This window comes from Nomascus leucogenys, chromosome 13, assembly GCF_006542625.1.
Source record: "Nomascus leucogenys isolate Asia chromosome 13, Asia_NLE_v1, whole genome shotgun sequence".
NCBI classification, from domain to species: Eukaryota; Metazoa; Chordata; class Mammalia; order Primates; family Hylobatidae; genus Nomascus; species Nomascus leucogenys.
In genome coordinates, this window is record NC_044393.1 from 39840160 (window position 1) to 39854662 (window position 14503).

The window sequence follows — 14503 nt, forward strand, 5'->3', positions numbered from 1 at the left end:
GGTTGCAGTGAGCTGAGATCGCACCACTGCACTCCAGCCTGGCAAAAGAGCAAGACTCATCTCAAAATAAAAAATAAAAACAAACAAAAAAGCAAGTTTGAGTAACGTGCCCCTGAAGCTGCCTTTGGCCTTGACCCTCCCAGCTGAGCCAGATGGAGTACAGGTGACCCTGGGTGAGACCCCCACCCTCAGCTCATTGGAAGTCAGGGGCACAGTTCCGAGGGCAGGAGGGGCTTTCCTGAGCTCAGGTGGGCCGTGGTCTGGGAAATCCCAAGTACTGCCGCTTCCTCCAGAGCCTCTGGTCAGAGGGACTCGCACATCAGAAAAGCCTTACTGGGAAGCAAGAGTGTGTGCCTCCTGCCAGCAGCAGAGACGGGGTGGGGGCTCCCCACCAGGTCCTGCTCCAGGTGCCAGGCGTGCGCCAGTGCTGCCCTCACAGAGCACGCAGCCCTGTTGGGGATAAAGGAAACTTGGGTCCAGCACCACCTCAGTGAGGGCCACACAGGAGAGCCTAGGCTCCGCCGGTCCTGGCAGCCCATGCTTCTATTACGTGGTTTGTTGCTGAAGGATTTGGATCTATCAAACCTACTGAAAATCCTAAATCACTTCTAAATGTTCAGAGTTGGAGTGACCATAAATGTCACTTACACAGATAAATTAGAGGACACTGACTTTTTTTTACCAACAGATTCCTAGTAACATTCATTTACACTAAGTTTCTTGGCCCACCTGAATTATTCAGCTTAAAAAATACTGTTTTGTGACTTTTAAAGAATATATCTGGTGGAAAAATAATCATTTTCAATTTTCAGAAGACATTCCCGGGGCCAGTTATATAGCTGTGATTGACACCTGTCATCTAGCTGGAATAGATGTTCATAGAGATAATGAAGAGTTAACTTTCAGTTGTCTAGTAAAAAGAAATCCAGCAGAAATCGGGCTGTTTCGCAAAACACACCCCGAACCCGGATCCCTGCCACGGACAGAGGGTCTGCCCTTTCTCTGGTCTTTGTCTAGCCCCTTCTCCCTCCCACAGTGTGAAGCACATCTCCTGTCCCCTGCTCATCCTGCACGCTGAGGACGACCCGGTGGTGCCCTTCCATCTTGGCAGAAAGGTGGGTCCTGGCCTCTGCCTCTGGTGTAGCTGGCATCTTGCACACTCAGCCAGTGTGGGTGGGCCAGGCTGGGAGTGGGCAGGCGGGAAGGCAGCCCCTGCATGCTGCGTCACGGGCTGCGCACCAGCCACGTCAGGCTCAGGAGGCCACCTCATCCTCCCTGCGTCACCTCCAGGCTAATTCAGAAGGACATAGGAGGTCTGGTGTAAAGGTTGGGGCAGGGGCCCACTGATGCTGTCTCCAAGAAGAACTATGAAAAATAAGCAGATAGTTCCCAGTCCTCACACAGGGGTTCTCAGAGTGGGCTGCCTATGTTATCAGAGCCCAGGCCAATCTGGGACTCAGCTGGAAGGGATCATCAGTTATGGGCTGAAGGCAAAGAACCCCTTGATGAGGATCTCCCAAGCCCATTGCAGGGGTCACAGTCAAAATTGATACAGAAACTTCTAGCCTGTTTCCTTGCCTTTGGAATTGCGCTGATACCAGAACCAGACCGTGCTGTCTGTGGGACCTCAGTGTTTGCTTTTGCTGAATTTGCTTGGACTGTCAGCAAGTTGGATTGGATTTGTGGCTCAGAATAGGGTAAGAGAACGCAGCCTGGGTCTTGGTAATGGCAGGGCAGGGCAAACTAGTTGGGTGTGTGCAGGCCTCGTCCACGGATTCAGCCCAGGGCTGGGAGCACTTCCTGTTCTGAGAGCCCCCATGCAGTCAGGCTCCATAAGGCACACAGATGACGGAGCCACACAGGGCAGGGGCAGGATGCAGAGCCGCCCAGCAGCGCACAGCTCAGGCCCACCTACCCTTGCCGAAATGAGAGGGAAGGGGCTGAGATGGGCACATCAAGCCCATCTTAGCTAAGCCTGAGGCACATACCCTTTGTCCCAGCTCCCCAAGACTGTGCCATCCCTGCCATCAGAGCCTCCCAGGCACCTGGTCTGGCTCATCCACCTAGCCACTCCCAGAGGATGGGCAGTCTGTAAGGTGTGAGGACAGTATCTTGAGTGGTGTGTGCCCAGGAGCCAAGCCTGGGGCCTGACTCCTGCCAGCCCACCCCCGGGCCTCCTGGTCACGACCAGCTGCAGCAACAAGCAGTGTATGTGGGACTCTGGACTGGTTTCTATTGAAGCGGATGCTGCCAAGCTGGTATTCCTCAGGCTGGGACCCCCATGCCAGGCCACTGCCTCAGGCTCTGACCCCTCTCTCTCCCCAGCTCTATAGCATCGCCGCACCAGCTCGAAGCTTCCGAGACTTCAAAGTTCAGTTTGTGCCCTTTCATTCAGACCTTGGCTACAGGCACAAATACATTTACAAGAGCCCTGAGCTGCCACGGATACTGAGGTGAGACATTCTCTTCCCACCCAGGGGCTTCGTCTGGGCAGCACTGGCTCACACCTAACATGCAGCAGGTGGCAGCTGCTGAAGCTGCTCGGGGGGCCTCAGTGGGGCCAAGATTCACAGTGATTTGGGAGCCTTCCATTTCCTTGGCAGAGGGGTTTGAGGGAGTGCCTCTCTCCCGCTCCAGACTGTTCACATGATCATGCAGGGTGAGCCACCTCCATGTTGTACAGGATGTACAGACCCACACAGGAGGGCACACACGCTCACAGGTGGCCACATGTTTGGGAGCACTACAGACACAGACACCCCAGCCGTTTGCAGGCCTCGGATCTCTTCCACACACCTCTCAGATGTACGTGCTGCCCCTGGGCCAGCTCCTCAAAAGCCTCTTTGTCCCCAGCTGCTTCTTTAAGGGACGCTGTGTTCCTGACTGCCCTGCACTGGCAGGACATGGGCACCAGCCCAGAGAGCCACGAGTACCCACCTGGGCCTGAGTGCAGCCCAAGCCTGAGGGTGAGGCCTTGGCAGTAGTGACAAGGGCAGTGTGTGGAACGGACCAACCCCCGGCCTCTTCTGTACTGCCCTGGGCCCTATGCAGGTTGCTGCCCAGACTCGCCTACCTGCCTGTCAGAGGACACAGGCCCCCACCCCACTGCCTGGCTGTGTGGCCTTGGGCAAGATGCTAACCCTCCCTGTGCATGGGACAAGGCTTCCGAGCCCAGGAGGGCATGTGGTACTTTGACCCTGAGCACTGGACCCATGGAGGTCCAGGCTGCTAATGGTGATAGTTTTTTGTTGTGCCAGTCAGCTCCAAAAAGTAGGTCAAGGTGCCAGTTTCTCCCTGCAGGGGACTGAAATTGGTGGCCTGAATTGCCTCCCAGTGCTGTATATCCCGTGAGTAATTCTACCGCAAACTTCTGCTTTTCTCCAGTTGCCTTTGGAAGTTGCAGAGGCAAAGCTGTGTCCCTTTAGCACAGGGACCTGGGTTGCTGAGAGGACAGTGGGCTCAGAGCATGGGTTTGCTTTGAGGTTATAGTTTTCCCCACTATAAAAGGAAGATATTTATAGAAAATTTAGACCAGAGAATAGCTCTGAAGTTGAGGGTCAAGAATCGGAGGCCTTGTCTCCGTGCCTGTGTGTTGGGCTTTCACTTGGCACCATGCTGCTTGCGCCCTGCCTAACTCACTGAGTGCTGCTCTGGGCTACAGCGCATCCTCACGGGGCTCTTGGCTGCCTCTTCTCTGCACAGCCTCTGCTTCCTTAGATAGCAATGTGAGGACTGTGGAGAAGGATCTTTGGTCTGAACTCAAATGATTGGCTCCTGATTGTCCTGTGGTCTAGGGAATTCCTGGGGAAGTCGGAGCCTGAGCACCAGCACTGAGCCTGGCCGTGGGAAGGAAGCATGAAGACCTCTGCCCTCCTCCCGTTTTCCTCCAGTCAGCAGCCCGGCATCCTGGAGCCCCCGGGGGGCCAGCGCCTGCAATGCTCAGGAGCCCAGCTCGCACCTGGAGAGGACTCAGTTGCCAGGCAGGGAGGCTCCTGCAGGCCTGCAGTGCCCAGAAGTCTGAGCATGGCTGTGTGGAAAGCGTGGGTGGCGGGTATGTGGCTCTCCTTGCTGCCCCTCAACCTGAGCTCTTTATTGGGAGACTGGCAGCAGGCAGCCATCACTGCCTAGTTGATGCTGCACTGAGCTGGGCAGGGGGAGTCCGGACAGGGGACTCTTGGGGCTCGGGACCATGCTGAGCTTTCTGGCACCACCCACAGAGAATGTGGGGTCCAGGTTCTTTCTGCGCCTTCCCAGCACATGCAGAATGACTCCAGTGGTTCCATCGTCCCCTCCTGCCCTGTGTACCTGCTTGCCTTTCTCAGCTGCCCCGCCTCCCCTGGGCTGGCCCACTCACCCACAGTGGAGGTGCCCGGGATCTGCACTTCCTCCCCTTTCACCTACCTGTATGCCTAACCTGGCCTTAGACTGAGCTTTATTTAAGAATAAAATCGTGGTGGTGGTCCTTTTGTCTCTCTGCAGCGCGAGAAGGGTCAGTGTTGCCTCCTGCCATGTCAGGCGCCCCGCATACTCTCAAACACGGCCCCAGCCAGGCTCAGAGCCCAGAGCCTAAAGCCTCTAGCTGCTTTGGAGCCACTCCATGACTCAGCCTCAGGCTATGAAATTTTCTAGTCCCAGCAGCTCAGAAATTTGCCAGGAGTAGGAAGTTTTGTTCACCTGCTCGCCCCTTTTTCCAAGTTGCAGTCCCAGCAACTGCTGTGCGCTGGCAGGGAGCCCAGAGGTCCTTGCAGTTACACTCCTCCTTCGCTGGGGTACCCTGAGCTACCTACAGCAGTTCTCAGATCTAGAGAACACTTTTCCTAAGCAGGGGAGCAGCTGAGTAGACATTACATTACTTCTGAGGTCAGTTCATGAGAACACTGGCCCCCCTCCTGGCCAGGGTCTGCGCCGGCTCCTGGTCCCTAATCGGTGTCATTTCTGTTCTGCCCACCCATGGCCCCAGAGACACCACCTGCCCCAGGGTTGGGATCTGAGCCGGGGACCCAGAGTGTCTTTGCAAGACTATAGGAACCCCTAGGGGAGCCAGGCAGCCCCTTCTTTAGGACACAGGTTTACTCCAGCACAGAGCCCGAGGCTGCTCTCCTGGCCTTGTCGCACACTGCGGCTCCTGACCACGAAGCAGAGGCGACCTGCTCTACCTGGGCTGGCCTTCATCTTTTCCTCATTTTTTTGTCTGTGTAAGCTACTTTGTATCTTGCCTCAGTCCCCCAGCCAAGGATCCAAACTAAAAATACAAGCTCCTGGTGGGTTTTTTTGAGACAGTCTCACTCTGTTGCCCAGGCTGGAGTGCAGTGGCACAATCATAGGTCACAGCAACTTCCACCTCCTGGGCTCAAGCAGTTCTCCCACCTCAGCCTCCCAAGTAGGTGGGACTACAGGCACGTGCCACCATGCCCAGCTAATTCTTGTATGTTTTGTAAAGATGGGGTTTTCCATGTTGCCCAGGCTGGTCTCGAACTCCTGAGCAATCCTCCTGCCTTGGCCTCTCAAAGTGCTGGGATTATAGGCATGAGCCATTGCACTAGGCCAAGCTAGTTTTTTACAAAACTGACAGATGCAGGTAAGAGCAAGAAAGGCAGCTTCTGTGTGGCAGCTGCTCCATCACCTGTCAGCTCATTACACCCAAGTGCCCTACCCAGGGTGCTGAGCTCAGTCGTCCAAGCAACTAATCCCTGGGAGAGAACCCCACAGACCTGGGGAGGCAGAGACTCCCAGGGCACCATCTTGGTGCCGCCCACCCAGGTGCACAGTGGGTGCGGGGATGAGGACAACCTGGCAGCACCAACCCCTGCATGACTAGGACTGAGGCCAAGGAGGCCCATGGCACTCCAGCATCCCAGTTCTTGGGTCTTCAAGGTTGCACTGAGCCCTAGGCTCGTTTCTCCTGATTTCTTAATCTGCAACTGTACAATTGAGGGGCAGTGTTTTGGTCCCCAGGGCCAGGAGTGGGAGACAAAAGCTGCAGGTGCAAAGGGACCAGCACAAGTCACACCAGAAAGGTGTGTTTCTTATCCCCAGATAGCATGTTTAGTAATGGCTGGATTTGATAGGATTTTTAGAAAATAGCTAGCTTGGCCAGGAACAGTGGTTCACAACTGTAATCCCAGCACTTTGGGAGGCTGAGGTGGGCAGATCACCTGAGGTCAGGAGTTTGAGACCAGCCTGGCAAACATGGAAATTAGCCGGGTGTGGTGGTGGGCGCCTGTAATCCCAGCTACTCCGGAGGCTGAGGCAGGAGAATTGCTTGAACCCGGGAGGCGGAGATTGCAGTGAGCCAAGACCACGCCATTGCACTCCAGCCTGGGCAACAAAAGCAAAACTCCATCTCAAAACAAACAAACAAACAAAAACTAGCTGTTCAGGCACACATGGCCCCAGGTCCCACACCTAGTGGAGATGCAAACTTTTCTGCCCTCAATCCCAGAATGATGGGGTGTAATTCAGCTCTAGTTTCAGAGGTGGGACCTGTGGCCCACTTGCAGGTCTCATCCCTGCACTGGCACCACCCTGGGCCTCAGGCCTGTGTTCTCTGCTTCCCACAGCCTTACACCACCACCTGCAGTTAGCGAAACATAGACCCCACATCAGCCAACCACAGCCACAAAGGTTTAATCAGTTTATCTCACAAGGCAGTAACAATGAGGGGCACAGTGGTGGTCAGGGTGGTGGCCCCAGTGGCCAACTCGGGGAGTATGGCCTCCAGAGCCGCTGCCTGGGGCAGATGCTGTCAGGGCACGACCACAGCCCAGCACTTGCCCCACTCAATAAAAGGCTGTAGTGCTCTGGTGGGCTGTGCACCGTGCACAGATCCTCCTGGTGGGCACTGGAGGCCAGGGTGAAAAAGAGCCTCCCGCAGCCCAGATCCAACATGCAAGGTGCTAGATTTCTCGGCAATTCCACAGGGAAGGACAGTAGCCTGTTCCCTGCCCTCTCCCTTGGGCAATGGGAGGCAGGTTGCCAGCCTTGGGGAGGGGCAAGGCTGTGAGGGGCTCACCCCCACCTCCCAGTGCCAGGCCTGCTGTTCAAGCAGAGCACAAACGGGTTCCTCCGGGACCCCTGGTCCTTTTTCCAGGCTGTGGCACCAGTGGAAAGGGAGGGAGAATGGACCCTGGCCCTTGTGTGTACAACAGGAAATGCACCTCAGGACACAGCGGGAGTCGGCAGGAGGGCACAGACCTGCCCCCTGCCAGGCAGAAAATGGGCCTCCTCAAGCACAAAAGTGACCAAGTACAATTTTCAGTTGCTAAAACAAGAAAAGTCTTCAGCTAGTTTCATTTCCATGTGTAGTTATTTTCTCTTTTGAATAAGCAAAACCAAGCTAAGCTGCATCAGCCAACTTCATCCTGACCAAGGCCTCTGAGACAGCAGACACAGGCACCCACTCCAATGTCCCCCTCAGTCATCCCGGGTTCCAAGCACCCACACAATGTCCATTCGATGGCTACAAAAGAAGCCCCATCTGGGTCCATGACCCATATACCAGGTGCAGAGCCAGAGCAGGGGGCAGGGGGCAGGGGGGTGTGAAGGCGATGCCTGGAGGATCTGACCCCTCCCAGCGTGGCCAGGAGGCAGGGCTGGGCAGGATGACTGGGGCTACATGGGGCTTGGCCCTTCCCTGTGGCTGGCAGCCCAGATGTTGCAGTAACACAAGTCCCCAGGCTTCACTATGGCCACTGGCCCAGACCCCAAAATCCAGAGGCTCAACACTAAAGACATTGGCTAATACATAGCAAGATGCGTGCAAAGTTCTGGGGGAGCCCAGCAGGCGGCTCCACCTGCCTCCCACTCTGGGTGGGGCAGGTGCTGAAGCTGCAGGGCTGGCCACGACCCTTTGTACTGTCAACTCTGGCTTCCTTTATAAGAAACTAGGAGCGCTTCTAGCACATTCCTTCCTTGCCCTGCTCTCTCAAAACCACCCTGACCTGTATGGCCCCTCCTGGAAACATGGTACTCAGAAAAGCAGGGACCACCAAAGTGTTTGGGAAAAAAAGGAGGTGCAAAGTCAGCAAGAAAACAAATGCCCGCTGGTCCCGCCAAGGCAGGGTGTGCCTAGTCCCGGGGGATGTTGGGGGGCGGGATCTGCAGATCGGAGGGCTCCACGCCCCAGATCTCCCGTGCATACTCCGTGATGGTCCGGTCACTGGAGAACTTGCCCGAGCAGGCGATGTTCCTGATGACCTTCTTGGTCCACTCCTTGGGGTTCTGCAGGGAAGGAGATGAAATTAGTCTCTGGTGTCACAGGGCTAGGGGCTGCTAAAAGCATGGGATTCCAGAACTTTAGGACTGTTTCCAAATGAGCTCCGAGCCTTGGGGCCATCCGCTGGAAGAGGAGGACATTACCTTGTTCGTTGAAAAGGGTCCCCCACGGACCAGGAAAGCTACCACATTCTAGATCTAGGGAGCAAGGAGCTGGAGAGAAGGTCCCAGCCTCGAAAATTCCTGCTAGGGTATGGCCCCCAGGACGACGATAGGGATAGCACCAGGTAAGAACTGCCCAGGCAGATCCAGTGCCAGCAGACATGGCCAGGTACTCTCCTTCCACCAGGGAGCCTCACAGCTGCCACAAGCTGCAGCTCACACCAGGCCAGCCTTTCCTCGAGCCCAGCCCTGACTGAGGGAAGAGAGGGTCCCTCCCAGGGCCCTGCCCGTCACTCAGTTTCTAGGCCCCACATTCCTTTCTTGGCCATTAGGAGCTGTTTTTTCAACGGAGGGGGTGACAGTGACAGTGACAGCTTCCCTAAAGGCAGGTACAGCCGACTGATGACAGATCAGAATCACAAACCCCTCTGGCCTGGGCCAAGAACCTACTCAGATTGGGAAATAAACAATCCGACCCAACACGTCTACATGGACCCACCCAGCTGCTCCCCCAGCCTCTGGACCCAGGAGCCTCACCCGGTACAGCTGGTCCACCTGTGCCTGGCACTGCATGTAGGCTTCATAGTCTGCAAACACCTTGAACCTGGAATGAGAGAAAGGAGGCTGGGCCGGGGCAGCAGGGAGCCCTGCCCACACTGTCCCGAGGGGAGAGTCCCAGGGCAGCAGGCCAGGCACCATCCACCTGGTCCTGCCTGGAGCGAAGGGGCCCACAAAGCTGGTCAGAGCCAGGCTGCGCCAGGCCCATTTGGCCACAGGGCTTCTCTGTGAGCAACACTTATGTCCTGGGACAATATTTTAGAAAAACCTTATTTCGGCCGGGCGCGGTGGCTCACGCTTGTAATCCCAGCACTTTGGGAGGCCAAGGCGGGCGGATCACGAGGTCAGGAGATCGAGACCACGGTGAAACCCCGTCTCTACTAAAAAAAAAAAATACAAAAAAAAAATTAGCCGGGCGTGGTGGCGGGCGCCTGTAGTCCCTCCCAGCTACTCGGAGAGGCTGAGGCAGGAGAATGGCGTGAACCCGGGAGGCAGAGCTTGCAGTGAGCCGAGATTGTGCCACTGCACTCCAGCCTGGGCGACAGAGCGAGACTCCGTTTCAAAAAAAAAAAAAAAAAAAAAAACCTTATTTCAACCCAACACTCCTTTAAATAAACTGGCGTTTAAAACGTGTCTTCCACATGCAGGGCAGTTAGAGCTAAACATGGGAGAGGCCTCCTGGGCAGACAGTGGAGTGCCCATGGCGCCGCCTCAGGGCAAGGGGCACTCGCTGGGGAACGGCATCTCTATTTGCTGTCTTATCTCAAGTCTAACTGGGATTTGCCTACACAGGAAATACTGACTTGCAGTTCCTGATGTGCTGAACAAAAATGCCAGATTTATTAATCTACAAATGCATTTCTGTTCACTATCGAGTCAGAAGCACACTTCACGCAATGCAGAGTTCACAATTTTAAAAGCACTTCCTTTATCACAGACCTCAGCAGGGCCCAGGTTCCAGCCCAGATCCCAGCATGTGGTCAGAGCTAGTGTGACTGAAGCCAACAGGTGACACAGTCATCAAAGAGCAGCAGACAAAACTAACCCAAAGGCAGCTGAAAGTGGAGGACAGGTGAATTCCCAGCCCTCACCGGATTCAACTTTTGCCAACAGGGTAAAGAACTGCCCTGAGCTGCAAACCTTACAAAGTCTGTAACTCTAGATAAACCATATCATGTGCTAACTGCACTGAAATAAAACACTAACTACATTATAATGTTACATCGTTGCAAGTGAAACCCATTTTCACCACTGCCTGTCACTGGCACTGACGCCTGCCGCGGTTCTGCAGCCCTTGTGCGCCCCCTACCCCCACCCAGGGAGTTTTGGGCCCATGCTCCCTCTACTGGCCTGCTGGGACACGGCTGCCCCTGGGACCTCCAACCAGCAGAGGACACCCCCTCCTGCTCAGCACATTGGTCCACAAGGCCTGGGGGCTGGACTCTCCTGCTGTGTCTCACTGCCCAGGGGCCCCTGGCATTGCCAGAGGCCATCGCAAACTCCTGGCTGGGGTCTAAGGCTCTGCCCAGTAAGGTCTCATGGGCACAGTGCAGAAGACGTCCTGAAAGCACGGGTTTTGCTCTCCAAACAAGGTGGAATATCCAACCCACAAAGAGGACCCCCCCCAGCCAGCCAACCAGGGCAGTCGGTCCCACCTGTCATGGTGCATCAGCATGTTCACGATGTCCTTGAAGCAGTCTGGCTCCTTGGGAGAAAAAAAGCCACTGCTGATCTGGTCCACAGCCTGCTTCAGCTCGGGCAGGTGGTCGTAGTACTCCCTGGCATTGTACCTGTGAGGCGATGGGCCAGGAGTCAGCAGCCAGCGCCCCAGGTGGGCCACCTTGGGGGACAAGCCATGTTGGTGCCTGGCACAACCCCTGCCCCAGGATGGCCCTGGGAGCTCAAGGCGTGCATGGTCCAGGGCAGCAGCCAGTGGCTATGGGTGGCTACAATTCCCTTGAGCAGGGACCCGCAGAGATGTGAAGTCAGTCTAAAGCCAATCCCACCTGCTCCTTTGACTGTTAAAGAAATGTCATCACTAGCAGATCTGCTAGGACATAGTGGCTCATGCCACATCCCTAGTGGAGAGGGCCACTCAGAACTTGGCTCACTGTGAAATCCTGGGCAGGGCTTTTGAGAAACAGATGGCCGGAGGGGCAGGAAGTGAAGTGGAGCACCTTGGCTGGGACCTCGAAGATGGAAAAGGAAAAACACAAGCAAGACCAGACAGGACAAGGCAGAGCTAAGTGGAAGAGGGAGGGACAGGCAGACATGGGCATCCTAGGACGGGGCCCGGGCGGAAGAAGCTGTGTGAGGGCACAGAAAGGGTGCACAGGCCTGTGTGCTTGGGCCGGCAAGGCACAGCTCTGACTTTACATGGCATGTGTGGTTTCACCTGACCCTGCCTAAGGCTTCACGGGCTCCCCAGCGCTTCAAGGCAATCAGGCAACACTGCCTTTTCTTTGTAATTATCGCTTGGAATCAGGCCAGTGCCGGATTCCTCATGAACATCCAGGTCATGAAGAACAAGGGAAAACTGAGAAGCTGTCACAGACAAAATGACACTGGGGAGACCTGACAGCCACACACAGTGGAGTGCCCTGATGGGATCCTGGGATGGGAAAGACAGTAACAGAACCCTGGTGGAGTCGGAATGGAGTGTGGGCTGCAGGAGGGCCAGTGCTCCGAGCTCAGTGCAGCCAATGAAGGGGCGCGGGCAGAAGGTGGACGAAGCTCTGGGTGCTGTCTTCAGGATTCCCTCCTCCCCTCCACCACCCCCCAACCCTCCCCCATCCCCCCCGCCACCCCCCAACTCCCCATCCCCACCACCACCTCCCAACTCCCCCATCCCCACCACCACCCCCAACCGCCCCCCTACCCTGGCCCACACATTTAAAATGTTTCCAAATACTATTTTTAAACTATTTGTAACAGTTACAACTTAGACCAGGAACCTCAACAGCAGGCAAGCCCCAAATCAGCAGAGTGCTCCCAGCAGAGTGTCCCTGGCAGTGGGGTCCCGCCCAGCCCCAGCCCATTTCTGTGGGGCTGCGTCCAGCCTGTGCCCCAGGGGGTGTCCCTCTAGGAGATGCTCCCCAGGGGAAAAGGCCTTTTCTGGGGAGGAGCCCCTGGTCTGGACTCCACAGATTCAGCCTCGGAGCCAAGACAGGAGCAGCCCAGCACCCCCACGTGGGCCTCACCCGCAGCCCGGACCCCGTCCATTCCATGCACCTGGAAAGAATGGTCACCCCTGCAGGCAGGCACACAGCCCTGGGCGGGCACTGACCCTGGCGCACAGTGGCCTGGCCCCAAGAGCCCGGTCCAGCTAATGCCCCCAGCCCAGCGCCCTTCATTCTCCATCCTCACGCTGCCAGGTGCCCAGGGGCACAGGCTCGCACCCTTTCCAGTCCAAGGCCTCGACATCCTCCACCCGCAGGCCGAAGATGAAGAGGTTCTCAGCCCCGGCCTCCTCGGCCATCTCCACGTTGGCGCCGTCCATGGTGCCGATGGTGAGGGCCCCGTTGAGCATGAACTTCATGTTGCCTGTGCCCGAGGCCTCAGTGCCTGCAGTGGAGATCTGCTGTGACAGATCAGCGGCTGGGATCACTGCGGAGGGGAGCACAGGAACAGGACCCCAATGTCCTCAGCTGCAAGGCTCACTGCAGGAGCCGCCAGCCCATCCACCCAGGGCTGGGTCACGGAGGGACCAATGCTGTGGCCCTGCTCTGGCCCCCGTCCTGCTCCCACTCCTGCTCCCACAGGGGCCCAGGCTGGACACGGCCACCCGCCTCTGCAGGGCTCCCCTTCGTGACTGGGGCAGCCTTGAGGCAGAGGGTCCAAGATGGAGGCTCCTGAGGAGCCCCCCCAGGCGGCAAAGGATCTCTGCACCAAAACCTTCCCAAAACCAGGCCTAGCCAAGGAGCCAGTCCTGGCTCGCTGACAATGTCAATCCCTGGATCCCCGCGACCTTGATCAGCCCCAGCGGCTCCCTGGATCCTTTCAGGAGGAATGTAGACTCGCATAGAGCCAGAAGGCTGGAGAGGCTGAGGGGTGGCGACCTCGTGGGCACCAGCAGCTGCCAGATGCCACGGCCCTGCGCTTTCTCTGTGCCTGTCCCTTGGGACTGGTCACCACTCCCAGACACGCTGTGACTGCACACAGTGACTATACAACCTGCTCTCCACCCTCACCTCGGGCTGCAGCCCAGTCAGCGACAGCAACACTGCTGGGGAGAACGGGGCCCTGACGCCAGCACTGAGACTCCAGACCAGGTGCCCAAAGGCCTACTCTAAAGATGAGCAGGAGTCAGCTGGCCCCAAAAGACACATGAGGAGGGGAGCCTCAGGCAGCACGGAGGAGAGGAGATGCTTCGGTCAGAGGAGCAGGGAAGGACGAGCCACACCACTGAAGTTCCTGGCCAAGCCAGAGGCAAGCCGGCCCGTGAGTGCCTCAAGGGACCTCGCCTGCCAGGCACCACTAAAGAGGGGGAGCGACATGGACACCAAGGCAGCAGCCAGGCCACAGGGACGGTGCCCAGGGACTTCCCCCCGCCGCACCACTGAGCTTGCAAGGACAACAGTGGATCAGCCCTCTCACCTGCGGCAGCCTGGGAAGCCCAGGCGGCCTGAACTGGGGGGGGCCCTTGGCCCTCGGCAGCAGGAGGGGAGCACGAGAATGCCAGGCTCAGATCTCCCACCATCTGGTGGGCAAATCACTTTCCTGCCCAGTAGGGCCCACAGGGGTGGGAAGCGATGGGCTCCAGGGCACATGGCAGCACATCCCAGGACCGGCCCAGGCTGCCCTCAGGAAGCACAGACGAGGCAGGTGCTGCCACCTGAGAACAGTGGTGGGCCCAAGAGCAGGCAGGCAGTGAGGAGCAAGGACGTGGGCGGAGGAGGGGCAGCGGGGTTGAGGGAAGCTGGGGGCCCACAACCCCACTGGCCTGGTGCACGTCCCGCCAGCAGAGGGGCCCAGGGCAGAAGGCACGGCTGAGGGGCAGGATGAGAGGGCAGGGGAGGGAGGGTACAGAGGGCAGGCCAGGCAGGCGCGGCAGTAAGGGTGCTCTGCTAGGGGATGACACTGCCTGTGACATGCAAGGCGCCCCGGGACACACTGAGTCCTCTGCACTGCACAGGGAGCACTCCCCAAAGCCGTTCCCTGCTCGCCTGCAGCCCAGCTGGCTAGGCCTGGGTGTCCAGGCAGAGCTGAACTGGCTGAGGATGAAAGGCCCGGGGCCAGTACAGCGCCCATTCCCGGGCAGGAGTGAGTTTTCTGTCCAACACAGGCTTCCAGGGTTACCTTTCTCAGCTAAGGACACGCGGTAGTTCTCCAGGAAGATCACTTTCAACCTGTCACCCACAACTGGGTCATGATTGACGACGTCACCGATGGACGTGACCAACTTGATGATCAGCTTGGCCATGTGGTAACCGGGCGCTGCCTGGAAGGGGAGGGTGAAGGTTTTTAGCATGAAAACGCCTTGTTCAGGCCCTGGGAGGTGCTCCTGGTTCCTGGAGGCTGTAGGAGGGTGAGGCCAGAGCCACAGGAGCCTGCCGTTGGGACGGTCAGT

General features: G+C 57.3%; 2 protein-coding genes across 3 annotated transcripts in view; one reads left to right on the forward strand and one right to left on the reverse strand.

Annotated features, from left to right (window-relative positions):
* The window catches only part of ABHD12 (abhydrolase domain containing 12), a 98338-nt gene extending 88185 nt beyond the window's left edge, over positions 1-10153 (forward strand). The window contains exons 11-13 of one of the 2 annotated variants that reach the window (XM_030826581.1): positions 1037-1115; positions 2326-2453; positions 9872-10153. In XM_030826581.1, coding sequence (XP_030682441.1) covers positions 1037-1115; positions 2326-2453; positions 9872-9929 — 265 coding nt within the window. In that variant the 3' untranslated portion in view covers positions 9930-10153. Of the gene's footprint in view, positions 1-1036; positions 1116-2325; positions 2454-3794; positions 4471-9871 lie in introns of those variants that run through there. The other variant, XM_030826580.1, reaches the window with a different exon arrangement.
* Positions 6603-14503, reverse strand: part of PYGB (glycogen phosphorylase B) — a 60288-nt gene continuing 52387 nt past the window's right edge. Inside the window, exons 16-20 of the mRNA XM_030826579.1 lie at positions 14233-14374; positions 12333-12540; positions 10590-10724; positions 8914-8980; positions 6603-8220 (exon numbers count right to left, since the gene is read on the reverse strand). Of these exons, the coding sequence (XP_030682439.1) occupies positions 8068-8220; positions 8914-8980; positions 10590-10724; positions 12333-12540; positions 14233-14374 (705 nt within the window). The 3' untranslated portion in view covers positions 6603-8067. The remainder of the gene's footprint in view (positions 8221-8913; positions 8981-10589; positions 10725-12332; positions 12541-14232; positions 14375-14503) is intronic.